Genomic DNA, 14,111 nt, shown 5'->3' with positions numbered 1-14,111 from the left:
TAAACTAGAGACTAGTTTGAAATGCCACGTTTCTATATTACACACACAGCTGGCAAATAAATTGAAGATTATATTAGGAAATCAAAATTTACTTAATTGCAAATAACCGTGTCATATGTTTTATTATGTTTGTTTATTGCTTTAACAAAGATCCGGTAACAGGAATATGAATTTCTTCAGCAGACAGTGAAATTTCAAACCAGACTGTTTCTTGATAGCTGCCTGTTGCTGAAATCATTTTTACATTAGTCAGCTAACACACAAACCTACTCACTCTCAAGTTAAATGGGACAGCCTTAAGTATAAGCAAACTTGTAGCTAGATAGTAAATAGTAGGTATCCTAAGGTTCTGCATTTAAGAGTTCACCAAATAACACTTGAACCATCATGGTCACTCCCCAAGAGTCCAATTCAAACCATTCTGCCTGCAAAGTTTCTGACCACCTGGGACAAGAACTTGCTACAGACAACTGTCCATAATAGGGAGGTCCTTTGGGAGGAAGAAATGATTCAAGGTGAGTTACTAAGAGGGGAGAAGAAGGGAGTAGGAAGTGATGGAATTGGGGAATTCAGCTCCTTCATTGTCTAAGGCCCCAATGCATCAAAGACCAGCTTGCATATTTAGTGCATTTCTACATAAAAATGGCTATTTCTTATCTAAATAGTTATATACTGTACATCATTTACTGTTATATTAGACTGAGACAGTTTTAGAACCTTGGAATACATGTAATCTGCCAAGGAACACAAAAGGTTTTACCCTACAATATGTTCTATTTCCTTCTCTGATATCTACCTAAACTGCAGAAAAAAAAATTGATATCCAGGTACAAACACCTCTAAAGATTAGCAACAAGCCTGTATACAGAAGGGAAATGGAACATAATGACATTTATAAAATATAGGCAAGTGGACCACTGCACATATATAACTGATTAAAGAGTTCTGAAGTGTGTTGCCTACAGTAATAACCATATTCAGAAGCATAATCTTAACCGGAAACTAGAATTGACTCTATCAACCTTCATGGAACTTGGAGGGAGGCGCACAGGTTGCTGGAGGGAAGAGTTTGGAGAAGGCACTAGGCAGTCAGTCCATGTACACATGGCTTGAATGCTAGCTGCAGTTGCAACACCTTTGCAAATAGGTGCTTTAATAAATGGACAGTTTAGTTTTACAAACATGGAGCCTTCTTTTGTTATTACCCACACGTGGGTATGTGAAACATTGGCCTATGCTGGATTATGCAAAACACTGAAAATTTATGAAATGTAAACCAAACTACTACACTTGGTCACTAAACAAGTTAAATCTAAGTGAAGTTAATATTCATGAAGTAACTAACTCAATTTGTTATTACAAAAATTGGAACCAAGAAGATGTGTATGATAAAAGTTAAGCACTTCAGTGTAAGCACTTTCTTTGAGTAATCATAACCTTCTCCTCCCCATTGCATGTCACCACCTCTCCTCAGATAATGCTACATTTAGGACCTGATCCTGAGAGATGCTGAAAAGTCCTGTGAGGTGCCGAGCACCTTCAACTCTCATTGTTTTCAAATTTAGTTTCTTAGCAGAGGGCACTCAATAACTTGCAGGATCAGCATCTGTGAGCAAGAACTGTGTCTTTTTTTATCTGTAAAAGGCCATGCACATTTCTGGAGCTGTATAAATAATGAATAATTAAAATGTGTTCTTGATGAAAGAAGTGGTCCGAGTTTGTGGACTGACTGTAATGAAATGGGGCACAACCAGACCATGGGTCATCATGTGCAAACTACCTGCTTTTTGGTCACGGAGATGGGGGTGGAGAGTACTTTCTGCTGGGCTGTTCTCATGCCTGCAGAGTGGGGAGTGGGTGAGCAAGGGGGAGGAAAGGGTGGAGCCTGACTCCACCCTACCTCCTCTCAGCCTACTAAACTGATGAAGTAGGGGAAGCAATCTAAGAGAGACCCTGTAGGAGAAAACCAGAGAGGGGAATTGTGACTATCAGACAGCTATACACTGCCCCTTTCCAATGGGTCAGAGTAATCTCTCAGTCTAGACTAGATTGTTAAGAGAAGTCAGTGCTTTGAGAAAATGTACACCTCTCACCAGATTGTTTGGAGCAGTTAACTAACACGAAGGAGAGAATTATTTTATGGTACTTATTTTTAAAATAAAAACATGGAACTAATGTGTTTCATATTGTGGTAAAAATCCCCCATCCTGTTCACATTCCCATAAAATGTATTATAAAGCCACACTAAGGTATGGCTTTTCTCATCACATGTAAGTAATTCAAATGTAATTTTAAAATAGTAGAAAATTATAACATTTTCCCCCTAATAATACTCTTACTAATCCACTTTTACTGTGTATGGTTCTCAAAGAACTTTAATAGTTGACTGTTTTGGAAAAGTACAAACCAAAGCTCCATCCACTGGCTCACATACACACCACCACCACTAAATGACTGCAAATACTGAGGAAAGAGTTTCAACAGGAAAAACAATTATTGGGCCTCTGTATCCAGGAAAAGCAGACAGAAGGAATACAAGGTTCAATCAAAGATAATCTTGCTGGTTTTTGAGGTTTAGGAAGCACAAAACCTAACTTAAGCATCTTGGCACTAACATATTATCTGGTCCGGATTCAAATCCCTGATGGATTCATTTTACACACTATCTTGGACATAGCTGTTATTTCCCATGTAGACATCAGGACAATATGAACATTTTTATCCACTAGATGGTGCTCTGGCGCCCTTTACTGATGGTCTCACTTACTTGCAGTCTCTGTCCTCCAAATCAAAGTGAGGGTTGAAGTTGATCATAATTCTCTGGTATGGTTCAGGAGCCTGAATCAGCCATTCACATTTTTGGCTTGGATGATAGGAATTAGGATAGCCAGGAGAAGTAAGGTACCCAGGGTTTACAATTTTTATATTATCACCGCATTTATCTGCAATGAAAACAAAAATTTCCTGTTCAGTTTATCGGCTCCAATCAATCACAAATCTTCAAGTACAGCTGAATGAGTCAATGTGATTAAAATGTTGTGTTTTCTACATTTTCCTTTAGCAAATTTTTATTGCATTCTAGGTGTTTAAAGTAATCTCTTACAGATCACATTTTCTGTAGGAAAGAATATAATGCAAAATTTGGATGTACACCAGTTGTTGCTTCCAGGGCTAATCCGTACAAATGGTGGCTCTAATTTTGAGAGGCCAAGTTTCAAAACTGTTTCTCTACAAAGGTTCCCTTCACAAATAAAACCCTCACAGCATTAAAACATTGCATCCTCACAATTGATGTTAACACTGGCTCCGAGGGGTTTCATTTAGATTTATCTCAGAGATGTGTAATCTTATTAAGGAACAAGTTTTAAGTGGAGAGTGACTAAAAAGATGCTGTCTGACCCCCTGCACAGCTATTCTGATGATAAGCCTGGTCTGTGTCATTGGCCATCGGGGAGTTGTCTTCATAGACCCCTGCTCGCTTACAGCAAAGCCTTCTTTTGTTTTATCAGTCCATAAATCTAAGCAATTTGAAGTTATCTGTGCTCCTCAGATGCAGACTAACAGAGAACAAAGTGCATTTAGTGAAGCAGAAATGATTCAGTATTACTCCTTTAAGGAAGTTTGTTCATGCTTGGAGACCAGATCAAAGAAATGGAGCAGAAACAACCCTCCCCTCCTCCTCCCCCCCCCCAAAAAAAACAAGATCCAGGTTTATTTCTAATTGCAAAATAGTTGGAAAAGTTACCACAGTCACCAAGTGCAAGTATGAAATATAGTGGCTGCATCTTGTTCCTTTGTCAAACAATGTTAGGATTACACATTTTAAGGTGTATTGGAAGAACAGAGAGGTAAGTAATCCAACCTGTAAGGTCATTTGATTCATTATTCAGTGTAGGTTTGCATTGTGGCTTTTTATTATTATGGATTTTTTACCATAGATCTTCAGCTAAAGAAACTTTCCCTCACATACTGATACGCAATTTTCAGCAATAAAGTATGAGAATAAACTACAGAAGGAAAGCATATATGCACTAATAAATATAAATCTATATATCACTATTTCTCAATAATGGTATATACAGCTTGTAATACTGTATCTCATAGATTCCCTGTGGAAGGAAAATGTCATTCTTTGCTCTCAGCATGAATTTATAAATGTACAGAATTTTATTACAGGAAAACCAGGTCAAATGGAAATGAAAGATGAAGTGCATATAAAAAATGCATAAAGCTACAAGCATTATAGAAATCATTTGCCATAAATTAGAAAGGAAGGAGACGACATATATGATATTGTTTGTTCAAAAGCAAGATATTTCTAACCATATTGCTTGGGTTGGCCCTAGCCTGTTATTTGTTTCTGTTTTTGCTTTCTAAAACCAATTGTTTATCTTTGCCAGGAACAAAAAGGTGTTGCAACCAAGAGATCAAAATCTGCAGCTAGTGATCTCCGTGATTCGCCTGTCTGTGGTTCCAAAGGAACCTAGCATTATTTCCAATGTGTAGCAGACTTGGGAAGTGATCCTGTCTTATTAAGTCCACTACGACTCTGTGCAAACAACATGGCAGAATCTGGCATCCGTTCAGTGAGTGAAATAAAACAGTGCTGTTTCTAGTCACTTGACAGAGTCACTTCAGAAGACGTTGAGGCGGACTCACTACCACCAGTGCTGTTTAATCTGCGACTTCTGGGAAAGTGACAGTATAATAAGATAATGTGGACTGCTAGACTCCCTGGGTCTGTGAAATCTCTCCAACACTTAATTAAGAACGGCAGTTTTCTGATGACTTTGGACTATTAGTTCTAAATAAGGTTAATGAATTAATTTAGTAGACACTAATATTGGACGGAGGTGGACATTGGCATTAGCAGGTCTGGTAAGTTACAGAAGAGGTTAATGGCCTTGGTGACTCCAGTAGGGCTATTATGTCTATACCTACACAGACAGCCTGCTTCTCAGACAGTTTCTTCATCAACAGTACTTCCTATTTCTGCTCTGTATTTAAAGGAAGAATATTATCAGTAATATTGCAATGTCACCCCTACACCTCATTTCATTTAGTCCTATACGCTTTGGTTCAACCCCCATTATTTTATCACTTCTGCTACTGCTCCAAAGTGATGCAGAAATATGGAGCAGTCATTTTACATTTACAAATAATGGCTTCAGACAGAAGGAGGAGGTTATTGTCACTCCCCACCTCCTTACCTACAGCTCACAAGGGTTAGACCAGGCTGGATCTCACTACAGATTCACAACCTAAGACTGGCACATGCTTTCTTTCTTAATGTGTTTGCTTCTGTGTCAAATCACTGGAGGAGGAATCTCTGGCTTATTAAATTAGGCAGCCTCCTCAAAATTTATTGCAAAGAGATTAACTTTCATCATAAAAATGTGATTTACATTCCTCTCCGTGCAGGACCCTCCACTTGTGATCTCTTATTAAAACAATATACCACTGCAAGTGGAGGATGCTCTCTTCTTTTAATTACTTTGATTGAAAGTCTAGTCAGGCAAAAGTAAATATTTGATAATTAGTTAATAATAATTGCTCAGGATTTGCTGGGAAAGGAAAATTCACAGGAGTTCTTTCATGTCTTCTAGTTAAATGTCAAACAATCCTACAATTAGACCATCTTTAAAAGTGCATAATTCAGGGAAATATTCAGTGTGCTGAGGCATTGTTCAAAGAACGAAGAGCTGGTTGTTTTTAATTAGCTGTGTTTTCAAGTGTTGCCTGAAAGTAAATTAGATATAAAAGTCATTGTTATGGGATTTCTCTATTAGAACTGAGTCCCAAGCCCTTGCAAGCCTACAGATTCCTCTATAGACACTATTCAGGTTCCATGAGAACTCCAGACTTTTGCAACAAATAGATTATGTCTTACTTGACCAGGCTACCTGCCAGGTATCTACAACTACACAAGATGATATTTTGAATATCTATCCCCACAAAAAGCCTTTCCTTTAAGGTACTCTTATCTTGCAGATTTTAAGAGTCTTATTTAATTGCCAATGAGAGGAAACATTATTACAATAATTGGGTTCCCTAATCTTGTGAAAGCGAGCAGCCCTCGTTTATATAACAACCGAAAGGGGATTGAAAATAAAGTTGAAAGCAGTGTGATGATTATGTGACACTGTAGTGCAGATCAGGGATTTTTACTGAAAAGTTCCCCTCATCCTAGTAATCAGATTAGTCTTCCTTCCACTGCAAGACATTTCTCCTTGTTTGATTGTTATTAGAACTCACGAATGGGCCCTAGATCTGAAAATATTATCTCAATAACTTGAAATCAGTTGTCTTCTCTGTCACTTACCGCTCCTTAAAGCTCTGGCTAGGGTGAAGGTGAGGGCTGCACAGTGCAGGAGAAGTCCCCAATCCATCCTCCTTTCTGATTATAGAAGAAGGAGAGAGAGAGAAAAAAAAAACACCCCTCACAGCTCCTAAATCCTGCGCCTGGAGTTAGGGGCAGAACGCTAGGTCCGCAGCAGCAGCTGAGTCCCGGTGGCAGAGAGAGACGCTTCTTTTTGTGTGTGTCTCAAGTCGCCTGCATCCCGTCAGTTAGCTCCGGTTTCCTCTCCCTTTTCCCACACTCGCTCCTTTTCCAGGCGTCGCTGCCCCTGCCATTTCCAAAGAGGCTAGAAAGCCAACTGACAACAAAAACAAAAATCCTGGCGGCTTCTGGAACCCCCCGGAAGATTTCTCCAAAGGAGGGGCTGGTCTGCGGAGAGGAGAGAGAAATGATGAGCAGAGAGAGACAGGAGTTTTGCAAACTGCGTCCCTCCCTTCCCCAGACCAGCTCGCCTGTAACTCAGCCACACACAGAAGTTTCCCCCGCTCTGTCCCCTTTGTATGTGCGCTCCAGCAGCCCCGGTGTGTCAGTGCCTGAGACTAACCTGCTCTGTAGGGGGAGAGCGCGGGGCACCACGGTTGGCTACTGCCGGGCACCTGCAAACGGGACACTGCTGCTGCCGGGCGGGTGAGCGGCTCTGAAGGGCAGCCAGGCGGAGGATGGGGATCGTGGGGAAGTGTGAAGCGCCGGGCGGCTCCTTCCTGCAGCCTGAGGAGGAGAAGCGCAACTCAGTGGCAATAAGAGAGGCAGAGGAGCCGCCGTCAACACAGCCCCAGTCCCCTCCCCCTCCCCGCCCTCCTCCTCAGCCCCCCAAGACATCGGCAGAAAGGAAGGAACAACACACAAACAAAACAGGCTGGGGCCCTGAACTTCAGCGGGGGGCTGGGAGCTACTGCCAGAGGCGGCTGGGAGGAGAGGGGCCGCCCCTTTCCCAATGGGGACGGCAAGGCGGAGGGCCAGGTAAAGCCAAGTGAAACTGACAAGGCGTGCGGTGCCCATGTGCAGCGGGACAGAGCCGGGAGCAACAGCGCGGTCATTAGGCAGCAGACTCCAGCGCAGCCCCCCCGGCCAGCAGCCACTGCCGTCTGCCCACCGGGCACTACCCATCACCTCGTCCCGTCACCTCCCATTCACAGCACGGCGTGTCCGGTGCTCACACCCAGCGTGGCTCAATGCCCAGCGTGTCCGTGAGCCACCATCCGCACGCCGGGTCTCCCTCCCCTCCCTACCCCGCGCCCCTGGCTCCAGGCTCTCCACAAACTGGCTCCTCTCCCAACCGGGCTTATTGTCCACTATGGCCACTCTCCAGCCTCCGTGCTCGCTGCCTACCATCCACCATGCACCGTCCAGTGCTTCCACCATCACTGCCCCCATCCTTCACTGAGCAATGTTCCCAGAATCCCCACTATTCACTGCCCACCATCCACCATGCACCCTCCAGTGCATTCACCATCACTGCACCCAACCTTCACTGTGCAATGTGCCCACCATCCACTGCTTCCACCATCACTGCTCCCATCCTTCACTGTGCAATGTGCACATATTCCCACTATTCACTGCCCACCACCCACCCTCCAGTGCATTCACCATCAATGATCCCATCCTTTACTGTGCAATGTGCCCACCATCCACTGCCCACCATCCAGTGTATCCACCATCACTGCCCCCATCCTTCACTGTGTAATGTGTGCTCACCATTCTCCATTACTCACTGCCCACCATTGGCCAAGCCCATCGCAGTATGTTCGGTCTCTAGCCCCGTCATGCACCACTCAGTGGGTCTCCCCTCCCTCACCCCTCCCTGTCCAATTGTGTTCAGTATCCACAGCCCAACATCGCCGGTGTCCGCTATGATCCGTCCATTCACCCCAGTCCCACAGCCTCCGCTTTTCACTCCCACTTTTCTCCTCCCTCCCGCTCTCCGCCCGGGGGAGCCTGCCAGCCAGGCAGTGTGTCGCCACAAGGGCAGGTACACGCGGGGCATCAGGCTCCCGGAGCCGCACGAGAGGCTCCCCGGGGCGGGGGATGGCACTTGGGGACTCGTGTCCAGCTCCCGGCTCTGCTCGGAGACGCTCGGTGGCAGGGTGACCCCGCGCGCCCGGGGCTGGGGGAAGCTGCTCGCGGGTACCTCCGGCGGGGGCACGGGACGCCAGGCAGCCCGGCGCCTCCCGCGGAGCTCGCCGGCCCCTGGCTACCCCGCCGCCCCAAGCAGGCGGGAAGGGAGCCGCCGCCGGCGTCTCGCGCAGGGGGCAAGAAAAGACCCTTGGAGGAGCCAGCACCCACCCAGTGCCCCCGAAGGAGCGCAGCGCTCGGGTCTGGGAGAGGCCCGCCGAGCCCCGCCTGGCCGGGCTGGGGGGCGCAGCGCGAGAGTCCCTTTCCGCCGGGTCAGCCGCAGCTCATGGAGGTGGGGGAGCGACTCCCCGCACCTGGCGCAAGCCCTTCGCTTCCTCTGCCCCGCTTCTCCCGGCGCTTTCCTTCCCATCCCCTGCTACTCACTGCGCTTCCGTCTTGCTTCCCGCTCCCTGCCGTCCCTCCCATTGCTCCCCTTCCCTTCCTCTCTCCCCCCAGCTCATGCTCCCCTTCCCCTTCCCTCTCCTCCCCCTCCACCCCAGCTCCTGCTCTCCTTCCCCTTCCCTTCCTCTCTCCCCCAGCTCCTGCTCCCCTTCCCCTTCCCTCTCCTCCCCCTCCACCCCAGCTCCAGCTCCCCTCCCCTTCCCTTCCTCTCTCCCCTCAGCTCCTGCTCTCCTTCCCCTTCCCTCTCCTCCCCCTTCATCCCAGCTCCCATTCCCCTTTCCCTCCCCTTCCTATCTCCTCCAGCTCCTGCTCCCCTTCCCCTCCCCTTCTCTTTTCCCTCCCCTCTCTACTTCATCTCCTGCTCCCCTTCCTTCCCACTCCTCCCCTCTCCACCTCAGCACCAAATTCCGTTCCCCTCCCACTCCTCCCCTCTCCCCCAAGCTCACTTTCCCCTTCCCCTCCCACTCCTCCCCTCTCCCCCCAGCTCCTCACACTTCCCCTCCTCCCTTCTCCTGCTCCCCTTCTCATCACCTGAGTCCCCCTGGCTCTCCCTTCACAACCTATTGCCTCTCCTCTTTGGTCTCCATCCAGACTATCACTTCCTTCCCACCCTACCCTTTCCTAGCTTTCCTAATGCACCCCAACCTCACAATCTCCTTTCCCCACCACATAATAAGGGGCTTGAGGGGCAGTACAGTTATCAAGCCGATAAGCAACCCCCCTTTCACCAACACCTGGGAACATGCATAGGCTAACAAACCTCAGGGAGAGATGTTCAGGAGTCTGGCACCACTGCTGGCAGCAGATCCTTTCCTTTTCTTTCACTGTTTTGTGCTGTCCAGCTACTGGGACTATCTCTACCCCACCCCATTGGTCTGCCTTGCACAGTGCCCCACTTCCCATTGAGTAATCACCTGTCTGAAACTTGATGCTTCCTTCATGCAGAGCACATTCAGGTCCCTCTTTAGTCAGTGGAAATGCTTTAAAAGCTCTGCCAAGCTGAGTCTGCACTGGGAAAATGACTTGTGGCTGAGGATGTATGTCAAGCACGTGTTCCTTCCCCCAATAGAATTTGAAAACTGTTTGTTACTAGTGTAGTGTAGGGCCAGACTCTGTTTTCAAAAAGCTTGTCAGGGATCTCATTCCACAAGGTGTTTCTTTAAAGGATGCTGTGATTGCAAGTTTGGCCCTGTTGAGAGCCAGGGTCATATTCCTAGGGTAACCAGAGAATAAATCCCTACCCACTCTAAAGATACATTTGAACTATATCTCAGACACAGTTGTGAGAGTCTGCAGGCACACACAGAGTAGTTACAAATGTGTTACATCTGTGTTCAGAAACCATATGCAGGCTCAGCCTTCTCTGTTCCTTTGTCTCCACACTTGGGCCTAAGCCCTGGACTCACTCTCAGTTGAGATCCCTCTTTTGCCTTTCTGAGCAGATTTTCCAGCCCTATTCAAGCCTTGATTTCAGGTCAATTTATCCCCAGTCTGCAGATTTAGATCAGATTCTATCTGTCTCAGAGTGTGAACTCCACTGTAGTACCAATAGGATCACACATCCTCATTTTGTTCCTTGATGCCAGTTCTGTCATGTTCTGAACTCAGTATCTTGTCTGTATGCTCCAATCTCCTCAGTTCTTACCCATGCCAATGTCTGCAAACAGACTATGGTTCCTGGCTCAAGATTAGGCCTGCAGGCACTTCAGACTGAGATCTGGGTTTAGTTTTAGCCTTGCCTCACTTCCCCTTCTTCAGTTACTCTCTGAACCCATCATCTATGGTACTTATGCATTTACTTGATAGAGTGTGATGTATATTTAGTGGATAGCACATTAAGTACTGCATTTTTTCTCTTAGTGACATTCCAGTAGCATGGGAGGTAGGTTAACAATATCACTCTGAATATTAAAACTCAGATGCGGATATTACAGCCAGTGAGTTGGTGTTGTCCTTAAAACAACTGCTGGGTTGGTCCTGTGAGAGAGACTGTAACTTTTTTAGAAGTGTATCTATTTTTGCTAGTAAATTACATATTTAAGGTAGGTTGTTTGCATTTTTAATATATTTATATTTAAAACAGCCTTGGAAGCTGATTTTAGCTTTATTTTCACTTATTGAGCAGACACCCAGAAAATAAATAAATTTAAAGTTATACTTATCTGAAAATCTTGGCTCTCTTCCTTTAGGATTTGTGCTGTTCTATCATGTAGTCTTTATGAAGCTGAAGAGAGAATAAATCCATTCTCAACTACGCTATACAAGGATGCTCCAAACAAAAATCCATCTGTTTTTTGTGTTTGTTTTCCTATCAGTTTTGCAAGTTCTCTTTTTTTATTTGTGTTATTCCAGACTTATTATACTATTATGTATTAACTTGTGTATTCTAAAATAAATATAATTCTTTGAACTAAAAATAAAATGTATAAGTACAGAGCAAAATATATACGCCCCATAGGTGGAGGTGATATTCATGTGATAAATTGCAAATCCCAGTTATTAAGGTTGCTTTCACCACCTTACCTGCCCTGTACCCACTAATCCATATCCCAGGATTTATTCCACCATTCTCCCACATGGAGAGATGTGTGCACTAGGACTGTAGAGACAATTTAGCTACAAGGCAGAAGTGACCTCTGCTGTTGCTACGTGGCCTATAAAGCAGGATTCCTATCTATCTTCAGCACTGAACCAAGACTCTCGAGTTAGATAATGGGCATAAGAGTTCTGCTATAGTATTCTGAGTGCATATAATACAGTGTTACGGACTGGTGCACCAATAGCCTTTTTTCTAACTGTCTTTCTGTCTCTCTCTTGCAGACACCCACATATACGCTTCCACCTACGTGAGAGCTGCGTTCAAATGACTGATATGTGAAACCATTCTGTCCATGGCTCATGTATATTTATCTGAAAATGTTTAATCTTTAATCATCTAAATATACTGGCATCAAATGAAACATTCAGAAGCCTATAATCCGTAATTCACTTTTCACATTTTAGTTAGAATAGTTCCTGATCCTGCAAATGCTTACATATGTGCTTCACCTTACATCTTCAAATCAATAATGTGATTTTTATAGTAGGAATGGACTAGAGCAAGAAAGTTTGGATCTGAATCTAGTCCACGCCAACATTCATGAGGTGTCTAGATCTGGGTTTTTGGTTCAGGCCCATCACTGCTTTGATATTTGATTTAGTGTCTAATAATACTTTGTTGAAGATTGCCAGCATTTCCATTATAAACCCACTTCTTGAGAAGTTTATAATTCAGCCATAAAAATATTTGCCCTGGGCTAAATCATGTAATATAAAACATAAATGTCCAAATAAAAACATGGTTTTGCCATTTGAACAACAGTGGTACAGAACAGCTTTGAAGTTTACCCCTTTTATGCAGTTATATAACTCAGAAAAAAAATAAATGTAATAAAAATGAAGTTTGGCAAGTGATTAATCATGACTGTAGACATATTTATATGGTGTTATTTTGAAAACAACAAAACAACAACAAACCATCCAAGATGTTTGCTCATGACAATGGAAGTTGTGCACTGTTACTTTATATTAAAGTAATTCTATTAGTTTTTATTAAGTGCTAGAAACAAATTTACACAATAAACAGCTATCTAGTAGTGTCTTCATATCTACTTTAGTCCTAGTCCATTCTTTGTAACCTTCTCCTCTCTGGTCTTCCTGTCTCTCATTTAGTCTCCCATAAAGTTTGTCCAAAATGAAGCTATTGTGTTATTTTCCTCTCCTGTTAGCCCCATCAGACACTTCCTTGAAACCTCCTTTTGGCTTCCTGTCTTTTGCTGCATTGAATTGAAGCTCCTCATTTTATAGATTATACATAATCTTGCCCTCCGCTACATCTCTCCTCTCCCACACTTTTTAACTCCTACATGTTGTATGCTCCCACTCAATCTTTCACACTCAATGCTTTTCTCGTTCCGCTTATCTTACTTCTCCCTTCAATATACAGCCACATAGTTCTGAAAGATGCTCCCTCTTCTTCTACAGCACACAACCTCACATTCTTCTTTTCCAGGCTGTTCTGTTCTGTTCAGGTTCTTACATTGTGCCCATCACTGGTACCAGAGATCTCTCCTGAAATCCTTCCTACATTCCCCAACTCCTTTCTTCCCTCCAGATATCTGTCCACACCTTCTTTACTAAATTATTTTTCTGTTTCTTGACTTGGCTTTGTTAGTCTTGTTTGTATTAGATTAAGCAGTGGATATGTTAAACATAATATGAATTTATGGCATTATGAATGATATTTAATAGTCAATTATTAAGAATTAATAATAACTGATATACCCAAACAGGTCTCAAGTAACTATCTCCATTGATCAGAGAAATAACGTGTACCAAATCTGCCTGTCTGAGGCTAAGGATCTGATCATACTCTCATCTAAGGCAATGGCAAACTCTCATTGACTTCAGTGGAGCAGGAAGAGGCCTTAGATAATTAACTTGTTTTATCGACTTTTTTCCCCCCATTTGGTTAGAAAATGATGTGCTAGTGTATGTTTCAATGAAGATAAATGTGCAACATAAAAAATAGCCAGACCATTTAATATGTAAGGCTTCACTAAACTGAAGCTATATAATCATAAAAAACAAACATGAGTAAAGAACAATGTTAGACTTATCTTTGTATTTCCTGTCTTTTTCTGGTTTGGTTAGAAAATTAATGTACTACCCATCTAATTTATCTGTCTATATACATTATATAAATAATATAGTAATGTAATTATATATTACTATATATATTTTACATAATGATGCTAGAAAGGATGCAATGTTATTAGGAAAATGGAAGCTGTCATCATGATGCTGCATGTTTTTCATGCACCCCCTTCAACTCGAACACAGCAATCACTGTAAACAAGCAGTTGTACTGCATTCATTACAGATCAGCTTCCTTTTCTCAGCCATCTTTCATCTTCTTCAATAGATGTTCTCTATCATAATTTTGTCTGTCACTTATTACAGCTGATGTTAAATGGCTTTTCAGCTAAATGCTTGTTTGGGTTATTTATTAACTAGAGTATGTTTGTGGTGGCATACTTTGATGTTATAAACCAAATGGAGGACCCACTTGTAGACTGTAGTGGATTGACCAGAAATTCAAGAATGGTATTCAAGAGGATTAACCCTTAGGCTACAGATTACCTCCAGTGGGATGGTTTCAACTGTTAGCAGGGTTAATTAAGAGATAAAGTAATTGAAG

General features: G+C 43.5%; 2 protein-coding genes across 5 annotated transcripts in view; one reads left to right on the top strand and one right to left on the bottom strand.

Annotated features, from left to right (window-relative positions):
- The window catches only part of NRP1 (neuropilin 1), a 136,089-nt gene extending 129,019 nt beyond the window's left edge, over nucleotides 1-7,070 (bottom strand). For 2 of the 3 annotated variants that reach the window (XM_034760107.1, XM_034760108.1), the window contains exons 1-3: nucleotides 6,903-7,069; nucleotides 6,323-6,727; nucleotides 2,768-2,942 (exon numbers count right to left, since the gene is read on the bottom strand). In XM_034760107.1, the coding sequence (XP_034615998.1) occupies nucleotides 2,768-2,942; nucleotides 6,323-6,389 (242 nt within the window). In that variant the 5' untranslated portion in view covers nucleotides 6,390-6,727; nucleotides 6,903-7,069. Of the gene's footprint in view, nucleotides 1-2,767; nucleotides 2,943-6,322; nucleotides 6,728-6,902 lie in introns of all 3 variants that reach the window. The other variant, XM_034760106.1, reaches the window with a different exon arrangement.
- Nucleotides 7,071-7,188: 118 nt separating this feature from the next.
- LOC117872075 (vegetative cell wall protein gp1-like) lies at nucleotides 7,189-13,510 on the top strand. 2 transcript variants are annotated; one of them, XR_004644397.1, is made up of 2 exons: nucleotides 7,189-7,318; nucleotides 11,693-13,510. XR_004644397.1 is itself a non-coding variant. In XM_034760109.1 (2 exons), exons 1-2 carry the CDS (start codon nucleotides 7,531-7,533, stop codon nucleotides 11,748-11,750), a joined length of 1,290 nt encoding a protein of 429 aa, XP_034616000.1. In that variant the 5' UTR covers nucleotides 7,395-7,530; the 3' UTR covers nucleotides 11,751-13,510. The 2 variants fall into 2 exon arrangements, 1 of the variants encoding a protein (XP_034616000.1); XM_034760109.1 differs by lacking the exon at nucleotides 7,189-7,318 and adding an exon at nucleotides 7,395-8,762.
- The last annotated feature ends 601 nt before the right edge of the window (nucleotides 13,511-14,111 follow it).

The sequence above is a fragment of the Trachemys scripta genome, chromosome 2 (assembly GCF_013100865.1).
Source record: "Trachemys scripta elegans isolate TJP31775 chromosome 2, CAS_Tse_1.0, whole genome shotgun sequence".
NCBI lineage: Eukaryota > Metazoa > Chordata > Testudines > Emydidae > Trachemys > Trachemys scripta.
The sequence above is the reverse complement of the archived record's forward strand: the minus strand, read 5'-3'. Positions and strand labels throughout refer to the sequence as shown.

What these genes read in the sequence shown, in the direction of transcription:
- LOC117872075 (XM_034760109.1), top strand. Translation starts at nt 7,531, where the DNA reads ATGCCCAGCGTGTCCGTGAGCCACCATCCGCACGCCGGGTCTCCCTCC. An exon ending in GTCAGCCGCAGCTCATGGAG is followed by an intron (nt 8,763 to 11,692) that starts GTGGGGGAGCGA and finishes TCTCTCTTGCAG; the next exon opens with ACACCCACATATACGCTTCC.